The 15,447-nt window shown below is 30.1% G+C and overlaps 1 protein-coding gene across 1 annotated transcript; it reads right to left on the bottom strand.

Moving 5' to 3' along the window:
• Positions 1–1,830: 1,830 nt before the first annotated feature.
• LOC111995326 (agamous-like MADS-box protein AGL11) lies at positions 1,831–15,232 on the bottom strand. Its single transcript, XM_065768513.1, has 9 exons — positions 14,995–15,232; positions 13,393–13,582; positions 5,960–6,041; positions 5,502–5,563; positions 4,071–4,170; positions 3,786–3,827; positions 3,652–3,693; positions 2,547–2,701; positions 1,831–2,055 (listed from the first exon to the last, which is right to left on the bottom strand). Exons 2-9 carry the CDS (start codon positions 13,572–13,574, stop codon positions 2,052–2,054), a joined length of 669 nt encoding a protein of 222 aa, XP_065624585.1. The 5' UTR covers positions 13,575–13,582; positions 14,995–15,232; the 3' UTR covers positions 1,831–2,051.
• Positions 15,233–15,447: the final 215 nt, after the last annotated feature.

Consider the following 15,447-nt stretch of genomic DNA (forward strand, 5'->3'; position numbering starts at 1 on the left):
CCTATGAAGTGTTCAAAAGATTAACATTGGATAAAAGGGTAGTGTTTAATATACACACCCTATTACGCACACTTGAAATGTTCATGTATAAGAGTGTGTAATACGGTGTTTACTAGTATTTTCCTTTGGATAAAAATATTTATATGAAATTAGGTTTTGTAATTGCATTTATTATCGATCAAGCACAATAAACAAACAAAAAAAGCTAAAATGTTTTTTATACCCACTAAATCTAGTATTGATTTTAAATTGGACCATGAAGTATACGATGATGTTAAGGCATCCATTTTGTTTACCTCCTATTATATTTTTGTCATGCACGAAAGTTGACATTGTTTTTACAAAAAAATATAAAATATAAATCATAGAAAACAAAAAAAAAATTAAAAAAAGATTAATATAACATGGGACCAGGCCAAAGCAACTTCAATCAAGGTACATGGTTTATACTTTATTATAAGATGCCAAGTGTGGTCTATTTGTTTTTCCTTAAATTTTAAGACTGCGTCGCAATCTAGCATTAACTGCCCAGTTGTAATCTGATAGTCACAACACAGCAACAATGGCAGCTCTCTTTGGCGTCTCATGTTTTGGTGGGCCCGTATATAATTTAATGTCTACACCAACTTCATTTTTACCACTTGAAATATATAATACTTTTGGTATCTGTTTAATTTGTATTTTTAATCCATCTTATTTATAAACTCATATAGTGCATTTTAGAGATCATAAATCATTATCAACTATTATGTATCTTTCAATGCTTTCTAAGCTTACTTGCTGCCACTATACATATGTCGGTGCGACAAAGCTATCTTGAGAAATTAAAATGTCCCGGTTGGTCTATACTAATTACTGGTTATGGAAATGTTGCATTTAGATGGATTTCAATAATTGCCTTTGCCATATACAATCTCACTCAATACATCATTAGGATAGGCAATTGTAATGAATATAGCTTGTAGTTCGGTTATTATTGACATTTTTTCTTTTTCTTTTTTTTCAAAATAAAATTTTAGGATAATCATGGTTGAAATTTCACATCTTCAAAAATAATTGATTAATTATTGGCTTGGCTGAATAACTAAGGACAAAAATGGATTCCAAGTCCCATTTGGCAACCACTCAATGTTGCACTCCCATGGTGCAACAACAATGCTCCATATTGGGAACTCCATGGCTATGGTTACAAATCTTTATGTAATTTTAGCCAAAATTGATCATGGGATAGAGCTAATTGTGGAGGCGGTTTGGTTAAAAATAAAAAGAAGAGCAGTCCTATTTAAAGGAATCTACTTGCCAACTAAACACAATTCTAAGAAGAAGAAAAAAAGAAGAAAAGTTTTTAAGAATCATTTCTTATTACAAAAACTAAATTACCAAAGGATGTTTACCACTCAAAAAATACATTTGAGTTAGAAAAATCTGATTCATTATGGGATTAAGACACCCCTAACAAGCTTTGTGGTCTTCTAATAAGTGATTCATTATGGGATTAAAGAAAAATGTTGTTTGCACAAGAATTTTCCACAATAAAAAAACTTAAAATTTAAACAAAATTTAAGTCACCTTTACTATCTAGATTATGCATATCATTGGATTACCAAAAAAAAAAAAACCCTTAAATTTAACTATTTTTCATCACTCATAATAAAAAAATGGTCATCATGTGTCCAACTTTTAAGCGGCTAAAATGGGCATTTGCCCCTTGCATGACTTGTGCATTGTATGTGTCACATTGGTTTTGCCTTAAAATGATTGACAAACATTATGCAAAAGTAAACTAATATGTGATCATTGGTATTTAACAGTAAATACACTTGGCATTAATCTAGTCATTGATATTATACTCCTTAATAAAAATATAACCATATCTTATACTGTTAGGCAAAGCTAAGTGCAGATTATCATATAGAAAGAAATGTTGGACGCTACGTAACAAGAAGTCACAATGATTCAATGCCAAATGACTTAATAAGATAGTAGATAGTGAGATCTTTATTTAGGCATTATATAATATGATCCCACTTGCAGATTTGGTGCTGAACAGTTTACCTGCATAAACATAATGAAGAATTTAAAGTTAGAACATGTATCCTTCTCTTTTCTAGTGTTATTGATCATCAAGTCAAACATAAAGAAAATTTTCATTGCTAAGCTTGATAAGAATAGTATCTTAGGTTTCCATTATTGATAAGTAAAGGATACTAAACCTAAGGGAAAAAAAAAATAATTCTAAAAAAGTGCAAGTCCAAGAATACCAAGATAGATGTTAAATGCCAATATTCATAGAGCTTGGGACAAAAAAATTGTGTCAAAAGTACATGTGGACCATATGGTGTATTTTTACTTATGTTAACTCTTATAGGCTTAACTTTCAATCTTGTAGTTGCATTCAGAGAGCATAGTATTTAAAATTACTGATGTATTAAAATTTGGTTGATTACAAGGTTTTTCATTGGATCTTATAAGTAAATATAAGTAATACTAATTAGTCCAAAGATAAGTGTTAAAAATGATGAAATAAAAGGAAGTAGATAAATTACCCCAGACGAAGTATCTTATGTTCAGGTTGTGAGTAGGAAGTGCTGCCCTCAACTACAATTGGAGTAAAGAAATTGCAAGATAATGCTTGAATTGCACTGAGCTCTGATCCAGACATATTCAAGTTTACTTGTTGAAGCCTTTCAACTTCAGCTATCTAAAAAGTAGAAAAAAAAAATGTAGAAGTAAGAAATGTTTTGCAAACATGAATGTGGTTTAAGTTATATTATTAGCAAAAAAGTTGACGTGTGATGCCATTAAATTTTATTCTCTTTTTTTTCTAATTATATTTTTTATTGGGAGATAATTGTTTGGTTTTAGGTATACTTTAGAATGATTCAGACATGTACCTTAGCTCATGGATTATCAATTTCAACTTTAGAAATGAAAATATATAAGACACTAAAAATGCGAATGCCATGAAACTGAATTCTTATGTTTCACTCATCTGTGCGTAAATCACCTTTCAAAGGTGACTACATGTAAATTCAATTCAAACTATCAAATATTAAAATCCCACATTGTTGTGTTCAGTAAGTAAGTCACTTTCTAGAAGGAGTTAATAAACTCTTGCTTGTGTTTTCCTATTTGTTTTGTTTTGTTTTGTATTTTTTTTTTTTTATCTTCTCCATCCTCTTCCTTATGAGTCCATGGAAGGATTTTGAAAGTCAATTTAGTGTGAAAATAAGCAACGGATCACAAGACACACCATTTAAATATAAGGTGGGGACAATCCTATTGAAAGGTTGAATAGGTATGTCCTATCTAAACAAGTGTTGTACTAAAATTATTTGGAATTTGTAAATACAAATAACTAGTTGTTTTGATTAGTTATTTTAAGTCCGTTAATTTGTTACCAATCCTCAAAATAGAAAGCTATATAACAAATCTCATGTTCAGATACATATATAATTTAGGAGAAATATTCTTACACACTTGTTAATGTATACTCCGTACACATAATGTTTATAATTTCACATATAATATCCACATTTTTCAAACACATCCAAGTTTAAAACGTAAAATGGATGATGTGTATAAACAGTGTACACTAAAGTGTGTGCAATAGTTAGTGCTCTATAATTTAGTCTAAGAAGGCAAATATACCTTTGCTTGAAGATAAACACTTTCATTTTCAAGCTCCATCACCTAGAGAAAATTTTGGATTGCAATTAGCCTGTAAGAAAGTTTGACAAGTAGTAAAATAGAAATGAATAAAAATAAAGTAAGATAGGATTTACCCTTTTCTGTGAATATTCAATTTCAGCCAGCAGCATTTCATGCTGTTGTAGTTAACAAGTAAGAGAATTAGACTACATTACAAGAGTGGAAGATTAAATGAGATAGACAAGAGGGTTTTAAGATATTGGATAGTAGAAGTTAAGCATTTTTCAATTGTAGAAGTTAAGAAATCAGTAATATGTCAAAATGTGGTTGAACTTGGTCTTCCTATTGTGTCTTGGAATGCATGTTAACATTTTCTTTACTTTTTCTTTCCATGTTACCATTATTTTATTTTATTTTACCTTCTTTGACCTGATTCTAGTGAGTCCTCGTTCAATCCTGCTCTCCAATTGTTTCATCTCTTTGATATTAAGAGAACTTAATCCCTCACCCAGTAAGTGCCTACAAGTAAAGAAGAAAATTATAATAAGCTCTTTGTTATGATTCATTGATTTAAGGCTAATGGAAATGCATTAATATAAACAAATAATAAAGATATCCACGTAAGATAATAATATTTTTTGTGTTTCTATCAACTCCAAATTTATGTTCATCGACAATACCAATCAAAATCTATCATCAATAATATGTTTTATAATCACACCCATCAAACCTCAAAAACTTCACTCAAAAGACTTGCACAAAAAACCTTCACAAATAAAAAGAGTAAAAAACTAACCCACAAATCTCATACATACAAACTCACAATTCATAAGTCCAAACACATTCAAAAAATCTCTCATATAGACTAGTATTTTTAACCTAAAAACATTACCACGCCACACCTTACACGAAATGACTAATTTAGACAGAACTCTCATCCGACTAAAGCAGCCAAACTTTTTACAATAATGCATATTTAAAATTTTTAATTATATTTCTTGACGAATAATGAATACTATATTACTTTTTTAATAAGGAAAACTATTTCCTTTCATACTAAGGAAAATAATTTTCTTAACACCAATGAAACGATGTCCAAATAACAATTTTTTTTTTTTTTTTTTAACTCTTTAAGAGCCTCCAAAATACCTCCAATCACCAAACTTATCTATGTTAATACATCATCCATCAATTTATAAAGCCAACATATTACTAACACATGAAACTAAGCATATTTATTGAAAAGAATTCCCTTGATCTAACACATTCGAGTTCTTGTGGTAAAAACAAAATTGAGGTAAACAAATTCTTATGTAACTCCCATTTATATAAACATTCATAGATGTTTGTATATATCCTTAGTATAACTCATGCTTAATTGCCTAAGAGGTTTTATAGATGCACATATACTGATAAAGGAATGATATGACCGCTAGATCTTCACCTCTTTCATGACAAGGCCACAAATAGATTTATTGTTGGATAACTTTGATTAATTAATATTAGTATTACAAGCATAATAGATGAGGCCTATAGCATTAAGTGGAATTGAGACAATGTCATTGTCAATTGTGAGATCACCACTTTATAGTATTAAACTTAAAATTCCAATTGAAATTCAATATATATAATTCTTGGATTAATTTCATGTTTTATCTTTACTTTCATTTTTATTATTGGTTGTTTTCATAATGTGTGCAACATTGTAAAACCTTATAATTCATGCCATAGAATAAACAAATGTTCAATGTCTTTGATAAATTGCGTACAAAGAAAAATAAAATTGAAAAATAATTTTTTAATCAATCTTTTTCCATTTGAATTTAGAAACAATGACAAATAGCAATAACCTGTTAGAGTTCTGCATATTTTGGATGAGTTGCCTCAGTTTTGCAGATTCTTGCTGATAATACTGCATTCATTCAAAAACATAAATTATATAGGAAGCATATGTTAGCCTTGTCAGGTTCATAAATTCTATAGTACATATGATAAACAAGAAGAATTAAAAAATAAATAAAAATGCAACAACTAACAAAAGATATGCAAAGTGCACGAAGCCTTAAAAAGAATAGTCAAGTTACAAGTAGAATTTTGCAATCATTTATATGATACAAATCGATTGAATACACATATGATTTGTGACTCTACACATGTTCGCACAATATATACTCATTTAATCCAATACATTTGGGGTATTGTCGTCTTTATTTATAATATGTCATAACTCATTATAATGAATATATAAAAATCTCTCCCTAGAAGAAAGAGACAAAAAAGTAAAAAAGAATATAGAGAAATAGCTTACTTGAGCATTCGTTTCTTCAATAGAGCTTGTTCCTAAGCCATCATTGCATGCCTTCTTATACCTCTCTATGGTTGATTTTGTGCTGTTTGGCAAAACAAATTAAGTTTCTAATGTTAATTCAAACACACATCTAAGTTGTACACATGCAAACACATAAATGAATTAAACACATACATAAATTAGAAATTATTACAAAATTATGTTCTTAGTAAAATTGATGTCGTAAAATGCTTATGCTTTCAAGATGATCATGTTTAATACTTTTTAAAAAATTAAATAAAGACATTGTTCACTAGATGAAATTATGTAAGGGAAGGTAAGTATTTAAGATCAAAACACATAAGGCTTGAAGTTTTAGCGTTAGTTTTCAAAGCAATGCTGATAACATTTTCCACAATTCATCTAATTGAAATAAATCTTTTGTTCATTTTACTGACCTACATGTGTTTAGAACTAGCCATATGAAAGGAATACTATACCTTTTATCATGCTAGTCAATCCTATCTCCTTTTTACTTCCTAACAAAAGTGAGAGTCACACTATGGATGATACTTTATCAAGACTAGAAACTAATAATTTAGAGAAATTATAAGTTTATAACCACAACTTTTTTCACAATCTTTAAAGTAACAAGTTGTTAATGATAGAAATTAAGTAGTATTACTGTATTAGTTATAGTCAATGTGAAAATCAATAATAACTTGATACTCAACAAGATTAAAAAAAAAAAAAATGTTACAAAAATATTGTGCTTGTAGCATCACTTTTAAAACAATAGAAATTTAGGTTAGCTCAACCAAATCAAAGTAAAAACAAACTAGAGTTCAATCGGTAGGTTGACTACACTCGGTATATAATAGGGGCATAATTTTAGGGACATACTCAATCACACACTTAATTTCACAACTTGTTAACTTGTGTGGTTGTGACTAGTGGTTAACACTTTCTACTTACTACTATTTATATGAACATCACTTTCCATCAACCACTCATAATTACACAAATCAGTAGTTTGTGAAGTGGGGTGTGTTCATAATCAAACTTATAATAGAATCCTTGTGATCTGTACATGTTGTCAAGAAGATGAAAAACAATGTCCTTAAAATCCAAAGAATCATTAATGACTCTATAAGTGATATCTTTTCAAGTCAACTCAGTGTCTCAATTACATAGAAAGAAACACTAATGCCAACCCTATGCATTTGCATCCCCACACACAAAGTATAGACAGGGTGACATGCATCACCTTTCCTGCTTCTCATTTCTACACAAAATAGAAGAAGCCCTATTGTGAATAAGTATTTACTTTTTTGCTTCATCTATCACTTGGTATAATTAATAATAGAAGCAGAATGGACCAAAAAACCAGTATTGAAAGTTTTAGTCCTATAAAAGAGTGAATAACTCTTAAAGAAAGTATATTTTTAGATTTCTTTTAATTAATTAAAACAAGAAAAAAAAAAGGGAATTTAAACCTTTAAAGATGAGATTTAGAAAGAAAAACTAGGGGAATTGAGATTTTTATGTTAACTATGGAACAAGAAAGGAAATGTAGCTACTGTAAGGTAAACATTTTTGACATACCTAAGTATAGTGTATAAATTCTAATAAAAACACTAAAGCTAGACACCAAGAACTTGTACTACAATATTGACGGTACCCTCTTAATTGGTACAAAAGGCCTCTCAAAGATGAAATGTTTCAATAAATGTAGAACTTGTACTATAATATTCCATTTTGTGATCTATTAATTACAATCTATCGTATATTATTATTTTTCTTATCAAATAAAAAAAATTCAGATTCATGACATAATATACATTGAGAGAGAGAGAGAGAGAGAGAGAGAGAGAGAGAGAGAGAGAGAGAGTCTCTCGCTTTCCGTGCTCCAATGACATCTTCTGTTAGGGATTTTAAGTGTGCCACTTAATTTCCCACAAATTGTTGAATATGTGTCTCATTGCCTGTGGAACATGTACAAATATTCAATGTTCATGATTATTAAAGTTGTGGATGTAGCCTTGTGAAGTGATCTAACTGGTTTGACCCTCATGAAAGTAATACTATTTCAATCATAATATGTCTTTTTAACAAGATCAAGGTGAGAAAAAAAATTATGAAGTTTTCAATTGCTAACCAAATTGAATATTTTAGATTAAATGGTTCTCAAAAAATGGTTTTCCAATTTTTTATCTCAGTAAATTGTGAAAAAAGTTGCACCCTTAAAATTACTAAATGAGTTCTCTATCTTTTTCTAATATCTTGAATTTATCCATCCACATACTACATCCTATCAAACCTTTGTTCCTTAGCTGCATCATTGAGTGTCTCCACTACCTACATATAAAAAGGTATGTATGTTGTGTGTGTATGTGTGCAAGCGTGTTTTTGACTTTCATATAGTTTTTTTTTTTTTTTTTTTAAAGTAGAGACAAAGTCAAGACTTAGAGGTAGAGGGCGGTTTTACTGTAGGATAGTAGTTCTGGTCTCTAGCTCTATTGCTTAACTAATTGCTAAAGGATTATTTATTTATTTATTATTTTTTGTGCTAGTTTTGATATGTATGTGTTGTTGCTAGATAAGGACAAAAATATTTTATTTAAATTTTTTTTAAATGTTGGGTTGTTTGTTTTAAGTAAAATTAGTTGATTGAATTTAATTGTTTTTAACTTCACTATTGATAATTTTTGTTGTTGGGCTAATTTTTTTTGGGCTTATACCTATAATATTTTTATGACCTTTAGAAAGAGATAAATGCTAGAATTCAATTTTTTTTTTTTTTTTTTTTACAAATTGTTAATGTAGTGNGAGAGAGAGAGAGAGAGAGAGAGAGAGAGAGAGAGAGAGAGAGAGAGTTGTTTTATTTTTATTATATATATATATATATATAAATTTTTAATGCAAATATTGAGGGAATCAGTTGTAGCTATCCTATTTAGGCATGACCATACTACTATCCTTTCTAAGTATGACCATACTAACTAATTTATAAGGATGGAACTAGCCTTTTAGTTTTAGGAGTTGTTTGAACCAACATTCTTTTAGAATTCATGAATGAAAAATATACTAAAATAATATTAGTATTCATTTAAAATTTAATGTTAAGATATAAATAAATTTTTAAAAAAAAATTATAAATACAAGAAAAGATATAAAACAATTTTGTCTCGATACATTTTAAATTCAGAATTTATCAAATGGAATTCAAAATTTTTTTAAATACCCAAAACAATATATGATTGATCTTATACTAAATTCACAATAATTTCTTTTTAAACTGCAAAATCAAATAGTCCCTTCTTCATTTTTAATGCAAAACTTTAGATAAATTTGTAACTGTAAATGTTTGTACTTTAGCTGTAGTAAAAACAAGAACAATAAGTACAAGTACAATCACTATATAAAAAAAGTTTTCATTTTATTTTTTTTGTGCTGGAAAACAAATTGGTAAGTTGTTAATCTTTCAATTCTTACTAACCACTTGGCACAATCAAGAGAGAAATAATAATAACATATATGTACTTAAGATCTATACCATTCCCATCAAAATTTTGAAGAGAAAAAAACAAACACATAAGAACAATCATCTAACTTAGAATAGAAATAAAAAGTATTTTTCTTGAAGCCCTTAGTCTCTTATTCATGATTTGCCTTTAATTCTCTAATAATTAAGATTTTTTTTTTCTTTTGTTGATTTTAGTTGTATAAAACAACAAATTTCAAAAATATTTAATGATAAAAAGGTTTTTTATTTAGAGGAAAGCCAAAAGTTATAGGCTAACCGACCATTTATTTTCATTGTTTTTTAGACCTTATTTGGACTAATTGAATTCAGGAAGAAAAGAGGGAGTCAAGGCCATGGACCCCTTGGTTCTAATGTGGGTTCATTCCTACTAGCTCCTTCACCTGTTGAAGAATCAATAAGTGGCCTAGAGGGGGATGAAGGATGACAAGCGTTCCATCAAGCGACTTAAGTCATAGCTTAAACTTAGTCCTACTCAAATAATTAGTAGCTTCAGGCAATGAGGGATTAAGCTTAATCCAAGTCATGTCATTTAACCAAAAACAAATTACTAAGAGAGCCTATAATCTATATATACATTTTTTTACACACATTCTTTTTTTTTTTTTCTAAAAAAAAAAAATACTATTAAAAAAGTTTATAACTTATTGAAGTGGTAGGTTGTGAATGGTAAAAAATAGAGTAATATAAACTGTAGATCTATGTAAAGGTGATTTTCTATAATTTACTAGATCAACCATTTTTGGAAAAAAAAAAATTGCAGAACAAATTGTATCATAACAAAATTGGTCCAATAAAGGAAGAAACGCATAGACAAAAACCATTTTATTCCACAAAGTGAAGTGGACTTTTGATGAACAAGAATTCCAGTCTTACACGTTTTGTTCCGTGCTCCAATGACATTCTTTTTAGGGCAATTTGTTGTGTTGCCACTTAATATTTGTTCCCCCACAAAAATAGTACGAATATTAAATGTTCTCATTGCCCGTGGTGGTGGAACATGGTTCTTGCACAAAAAATTTCATGTTCATGATTATTAAAGTTGTGGATTTTTTACAAATTGTTAATGTAGTGAGTGATTATTGATAAGTAAAAAAGTGATGCAAGTAGTGAGTCTAAATGCAAACCAATAAGAATTTACAATCTTAACAGTTTGTAAAAATATTGTAAAAAAATTTGTAACTATAACATTACTTTTAAAAAAATCAATGATATTATTAAGTGGGGCAAAGTGTAATTTTATAGAACAAAATTACTAAAATTAGTAGCTATATATACTAATATTTTTTTATAAAAAAAAAATTAGGGACAATGTCCAAGTCTACCTCCGTCCAAGGTTTTAAGTCTCCATTGACTTCTGTTGCCAGGTCAAGCCATTCTCTCTTTCAAAGGAAGTAAGGAATTCTTTTGTTGATTTGAAAATTCGTTAGAAACAAAAATAAAAGAGCTTTTGTTAATGGTGCTTTTGTTTTAAGAACCTTAGTCAAAGGCTCTTTGTTTTAAAGGAGGTGAGGAAATAAATGTCAAGGGAAACAAACTTGAAACAGCAAACAAGGAAGTAATGGGTGCTGAAGATTGCTAGAAAACACTTTAGTGGCGCTCAAGTCTGTTTCCTTTATGACATTTTGATGGATCAGAAAGGGTTATCCTTGTGCAATACATGAACATAATATTAGCGGAGCTAGCTATATTTAGTGATGTGATCTGAAGATTGCTAGAAAACACTTTAGTGGCGCTCAAGTCTGTTTCCTTTATGACATTTTGATGGATCAGAAAGGGTTATCCTTATGCAATACATGAACATAATATTTTGACTGTCTTCTTTTTCTGCTTCATTCTTTTTTACCAAAAAGTACTAATTAAAGCAGAAGGACCAAAGACTCTTTGCAAGTCTTAAACCTTTCATGGATGAAGCAAAAAAGAAGAAGAAGATATGTTATGCATTCTTTTCACTAAAGAAAGCAAACAAAAGATGGGGGGGAGTGTAATCCTCAAAGCTAGAATTGGTAGAAGATGACCACAGAAAACAGATCCTGCAAAGAATGGAAGAGGGTAATGATAAACCCTACAGCACTTGTAGACCACGCGCCAACCATTAAAAACTAAAACCCTAATAGAACGTAGTCTCTGACTTTTGGCATTAGCTCTCTTAGCATGAGATTGGAAAAAGAAAGAGACCAAAAAGTTCACTGAAACTTGTAGACCTCTCATTGTGAAGTATACCAAACAAAAGTGTACAGTACACACATATAAAATATCAAGCAATTGGTTGTCACTCAATAGATATAAAAGAAATTATAGGGAGATTTGTGAGCTAATAGTGGAAATAGAAGACTACTTCAACTGAGATCCCACAAACAACAGAATAGGAAAGGATCAGAACCTCTGCTAAGTAATCCTTCTATTTACACTGCTAGAATCTCAAAGATTACAAATCTAAAAAGTGAAATCAAGTAAGTGTAAAAGACATCCAGCAAGGATTTGTTTCTTATGGTTACTGTTGGTAAACATATGTATTTGCATGCAAATGTACTACTAGAGCTGCATCTGGGAATTCTTGTTGCCTTTTCTTTATGCATCTCAGTCTTATCAAACAACTTTGAGAACATATCTGTACTATATGAACACACTGTACGTGAGATGTAGCAGTGCATTATTTTCATCAATGCTTGGATGGATATCTAGCATTTGTATATATTTTTCTCCTTGTTTTGTTAGCAAAACCAATTGGTTTTCGGGTATAGTCTAATCCATATTGTTGAGTATATTTAATTTGTGTAGATATATTTTACAAGGGTAAAGATGGAAGGTGCTAGATTATATTAATGTTACCATTCCAATGATATGCCATCCCAATTCAATCCCCATTTAATCCCATACCTCCTTATACTGTGTTAGAATCAAAAAAAGTAATGGGATCTGGGGTTTATGATAGTTGAACGCTTAAGTCTGTAGGTTTGATCCCAACAATATTATCTTAACCACTTATTTTTGTCACTATTGTTTGATATCAGATTTAACTAGACTACTTAGAAATGTAAAGGCTCTTATAACCTTGGCACATGTGCAACAACTAGATTATTAAGAAATACTTTGAGCCTGTTTTTTCAAATCAAAGATACTTGTTTCTAGATACTCTAATGGGACTAGCCAGTTAATTGAAACTCCCTTTTTCCATATTGATCCGCACACATTAGTGCACACATTTCTTAACAAGTACTTCAATTCAGAGAATACCATATGATTAGGATAGTTTTTTTTTTTTTTAAGAGATAACTGCAACTTTGTTTTTATTTTATTTTTAAATTCCTTTTTTCCAGGAAGCAGCATGAATGAAACTTGCAGAAATCATTGGTAGTCTACCCTCACCCACCCCCCCCCCCCACCCCCACAATATATATATATATAGTTTTTATTTTATTTTTAAATTCCTTTTTTCCAGGAAGCAGCATGAATGAAACTTGCAGAAATCATTGGTAGTCTACCCTCACCCCCCCCCCCCCACCCCCACAATATATATATATATATATATATATATATCTTTAAAAAAATGGCATCAAAAAAATTCTGTAAGCGTATTAAATTTCAAAATATACTTGTAAATTCATGTTTGTATCTTCACTTTCATTTACCTACTTTAAATATATTCTGCCCTCACTCTCTTCTTTTAGCTCATTACACAAGTCATGACATAAAAGAAGCATAATTTCCACATATAAAATATATATAAAGATCCATGATATCAATGTCAAAAAGAAAAATAAATAAGTACACGTATAGATAAATTAGAAAATCCCAAAATACAAAAAAAATATATATATATATATATATGTTTGATTTAACTATTTTCACCCAATGAGCAGAGAAACATGACAAACAATGAAAATGAAAATATGTGAGGTTAATTTACCTGTTGTTTGCATACTCATAAAGCCGCCCACGACTGGAGAAGACAATCAGAGCCACTTCAGCTTCACACAGGACAGACAGTTCATAGGCTTTCTTTAAAAGACCATTTCTCCTCTTGCAGAAAGTGACTTGACGGTTTGTAGTGTTCTCAATCCGCTTGATCTCAATCTTTCCTCTCCCCATTGCACCACCTGAGAGGCCTAAACACATTAGAAAGTGACATCATGTAGTTATATGTTATTTACTTTAGCAAAATCAGTAGTTTTATATGTTCAATATGAGAATATTACACAAGTCTTTTCTTTGACGAATGTAATTAAACATTTCAACTAATTTAGAGTTTTTAGAATTTTTTTTTTTTTTAAAAAAAAAAATCAAAGTAAAAAATTTTGGGACCCCAAAGACCTCAAAATTTAAGAGTTTCAACAGAAAATTGAAGCTTGCCAAAATGTTTTTGCAGAATTGAATATGAAATTGTAAGGAACAACGGTACTTTTTAGGAGTAATTGAGTACATATACGTACTGTAATAAAGTACATCTCTAAAAATCTTTTGTCCTTAAGAAATGAGGTTACTAAAAACAAAAGGATATTGGTTTAATTTGTTGAATGTCAAATATTAAGAAGGGATGACATAGATCGTGAAAAATTACTTCAATATTAAGGAGAAGCATAAATTAAGGACTATAAACTACTACTGTTGAAACATGCACTTGGCCTAGCAACAAAGCCAGATCTTACAGTAAAATTCCTAAGATTTTCGTTTAGTACTTTAAGGGTGCGTGACCTATATATTCTTGCCACTGGCCTTCTCTTTCTTTATTAGTTTTTGTGTCTTTGTGTGCAAGTGTTGTGCGTGTTTTGAGGGTTTTATGGTTATTACGCTAACCAAATCCATGATCTTCATGAGAAGCTCAGAGACTAGAAAAATGTCAAAATCAACTCAGATCAGCTGAACAAAATTGAGAATTTTTTGTTTTAAAAATCTGAAAATTATTAGGACTCAAACTTGGCATGAGACTTGAGGCAATGATGGCCTAGTATTTTTCATTAATCATTTGAGGGGGGGGGGGGGGGGAGGAGAAACAAATTTCCATACAAAGGCTTGGAGAAGCTAGAATATAAGATTAAGAAACAGCACTGAAATAAAGCACAATCATGAACTTATACATAAAACCGTGAGTTCTAGAAGCCAAATATATATATATATATATATAAAGAACAAAATCAGCAATATCAAGCAAATTTTTCATTAATCATTTTGAGGGGGAAAAAAAAAACATTTCCAAACAAAGCCATGGAAAAGCTAGTAAATAAGCTTAAGAAGCAGCACTACTGAAAGATAAAGCACCATCATGAACCTATTACATAAAACTGTGAGTTCTAGAAGCCAAAAATAAATACTATAAAATGAACAAATCAGTATCATCAAGCAAATTTAGAAAAGGGTTTTGAAAAGAAAATAGTAATAAATGGGAAGGTAAACCTGAATAAGGAAAAGAAAATCCTTTTGTCTGAAAATAGATCTAAGAGATGAACTCAAAACTTCACCTACTTTGAATATTATATTCTAGAGCAAGAAGAGATATGAGGCAAGCACAGACCTGGCTTTGGAACTCACTCCGGCTAGTTCAGCCTTATGAAAAAATTTCTAATCCCTAAGAAACTTTGCTCATAGAGTTCTCTCTGCTACTTCTCTTCTTCTTTAATAGCTCTTTCTATCTTTGTCTACCTATAGTGAGAGAGAGAAGGGTGTAGGGAATAGGGATTTCCTAAATGCCATACAAGACGTAGTAGTTTCTTGCTAAGTGTGGATGCTTTTGCAGGTGCAAATTCGCACCAAATAGGGCAAAAGCTTATTCAATATTTTTGTTTCAGTGAGTGACTAATATGCCCTTCAAGAATCTATCTCATAAATCTAGATTTCAAATGTGTCTTAGGCATGCATATGATGGCGTATGTGTCTGAGACTGAGAGAGACTGATTGACAATGTGTGAAGGAAACAAGATTAGGACATGTGCAGTCCACGTACATGTCCACTAGGATATATGTCAAT

This window comes from Quercus suber, unplaced genomic scaffold (assembly GCF_002906115.3).
Source record: "Quercus suber isolate HL8 unplaced genomic scaffold, Cork oak 2.0 scaffold_952, whole genome shotgun sequence".
Lineage (NCBI taxonomy): Eukaryota > Viridiplantae > Streptophyta > Magnoliopsida > Fagales > Fagaceae > Quercus > Quercus suber.

Bases quoted from the DNA above. Each gene is read 5' to 3' on its own strand.
- LOC111995326 (XM_065768513.1), bottom strand. From the start codon at position 13,574: ATGGGGAGAGGAAAGATTGAGATCAAGCGGATTGAGAACACTACAAAC. The intron at 3,828-4,070 runs GTAAAATAAAAT...TAACTACAACAG, and splicing joins CTAGAATCAGGTCAAAGAAG to CATGAAATGCTGCTGGCTGA. The intron at 2,702-3,651 runs GTATATTTGCCT...TCTACTTTTTAG, and splicing joins GTGTTTATCTTCAAGCAAAG to ATAGCTGAAGTTGAAAGGCT.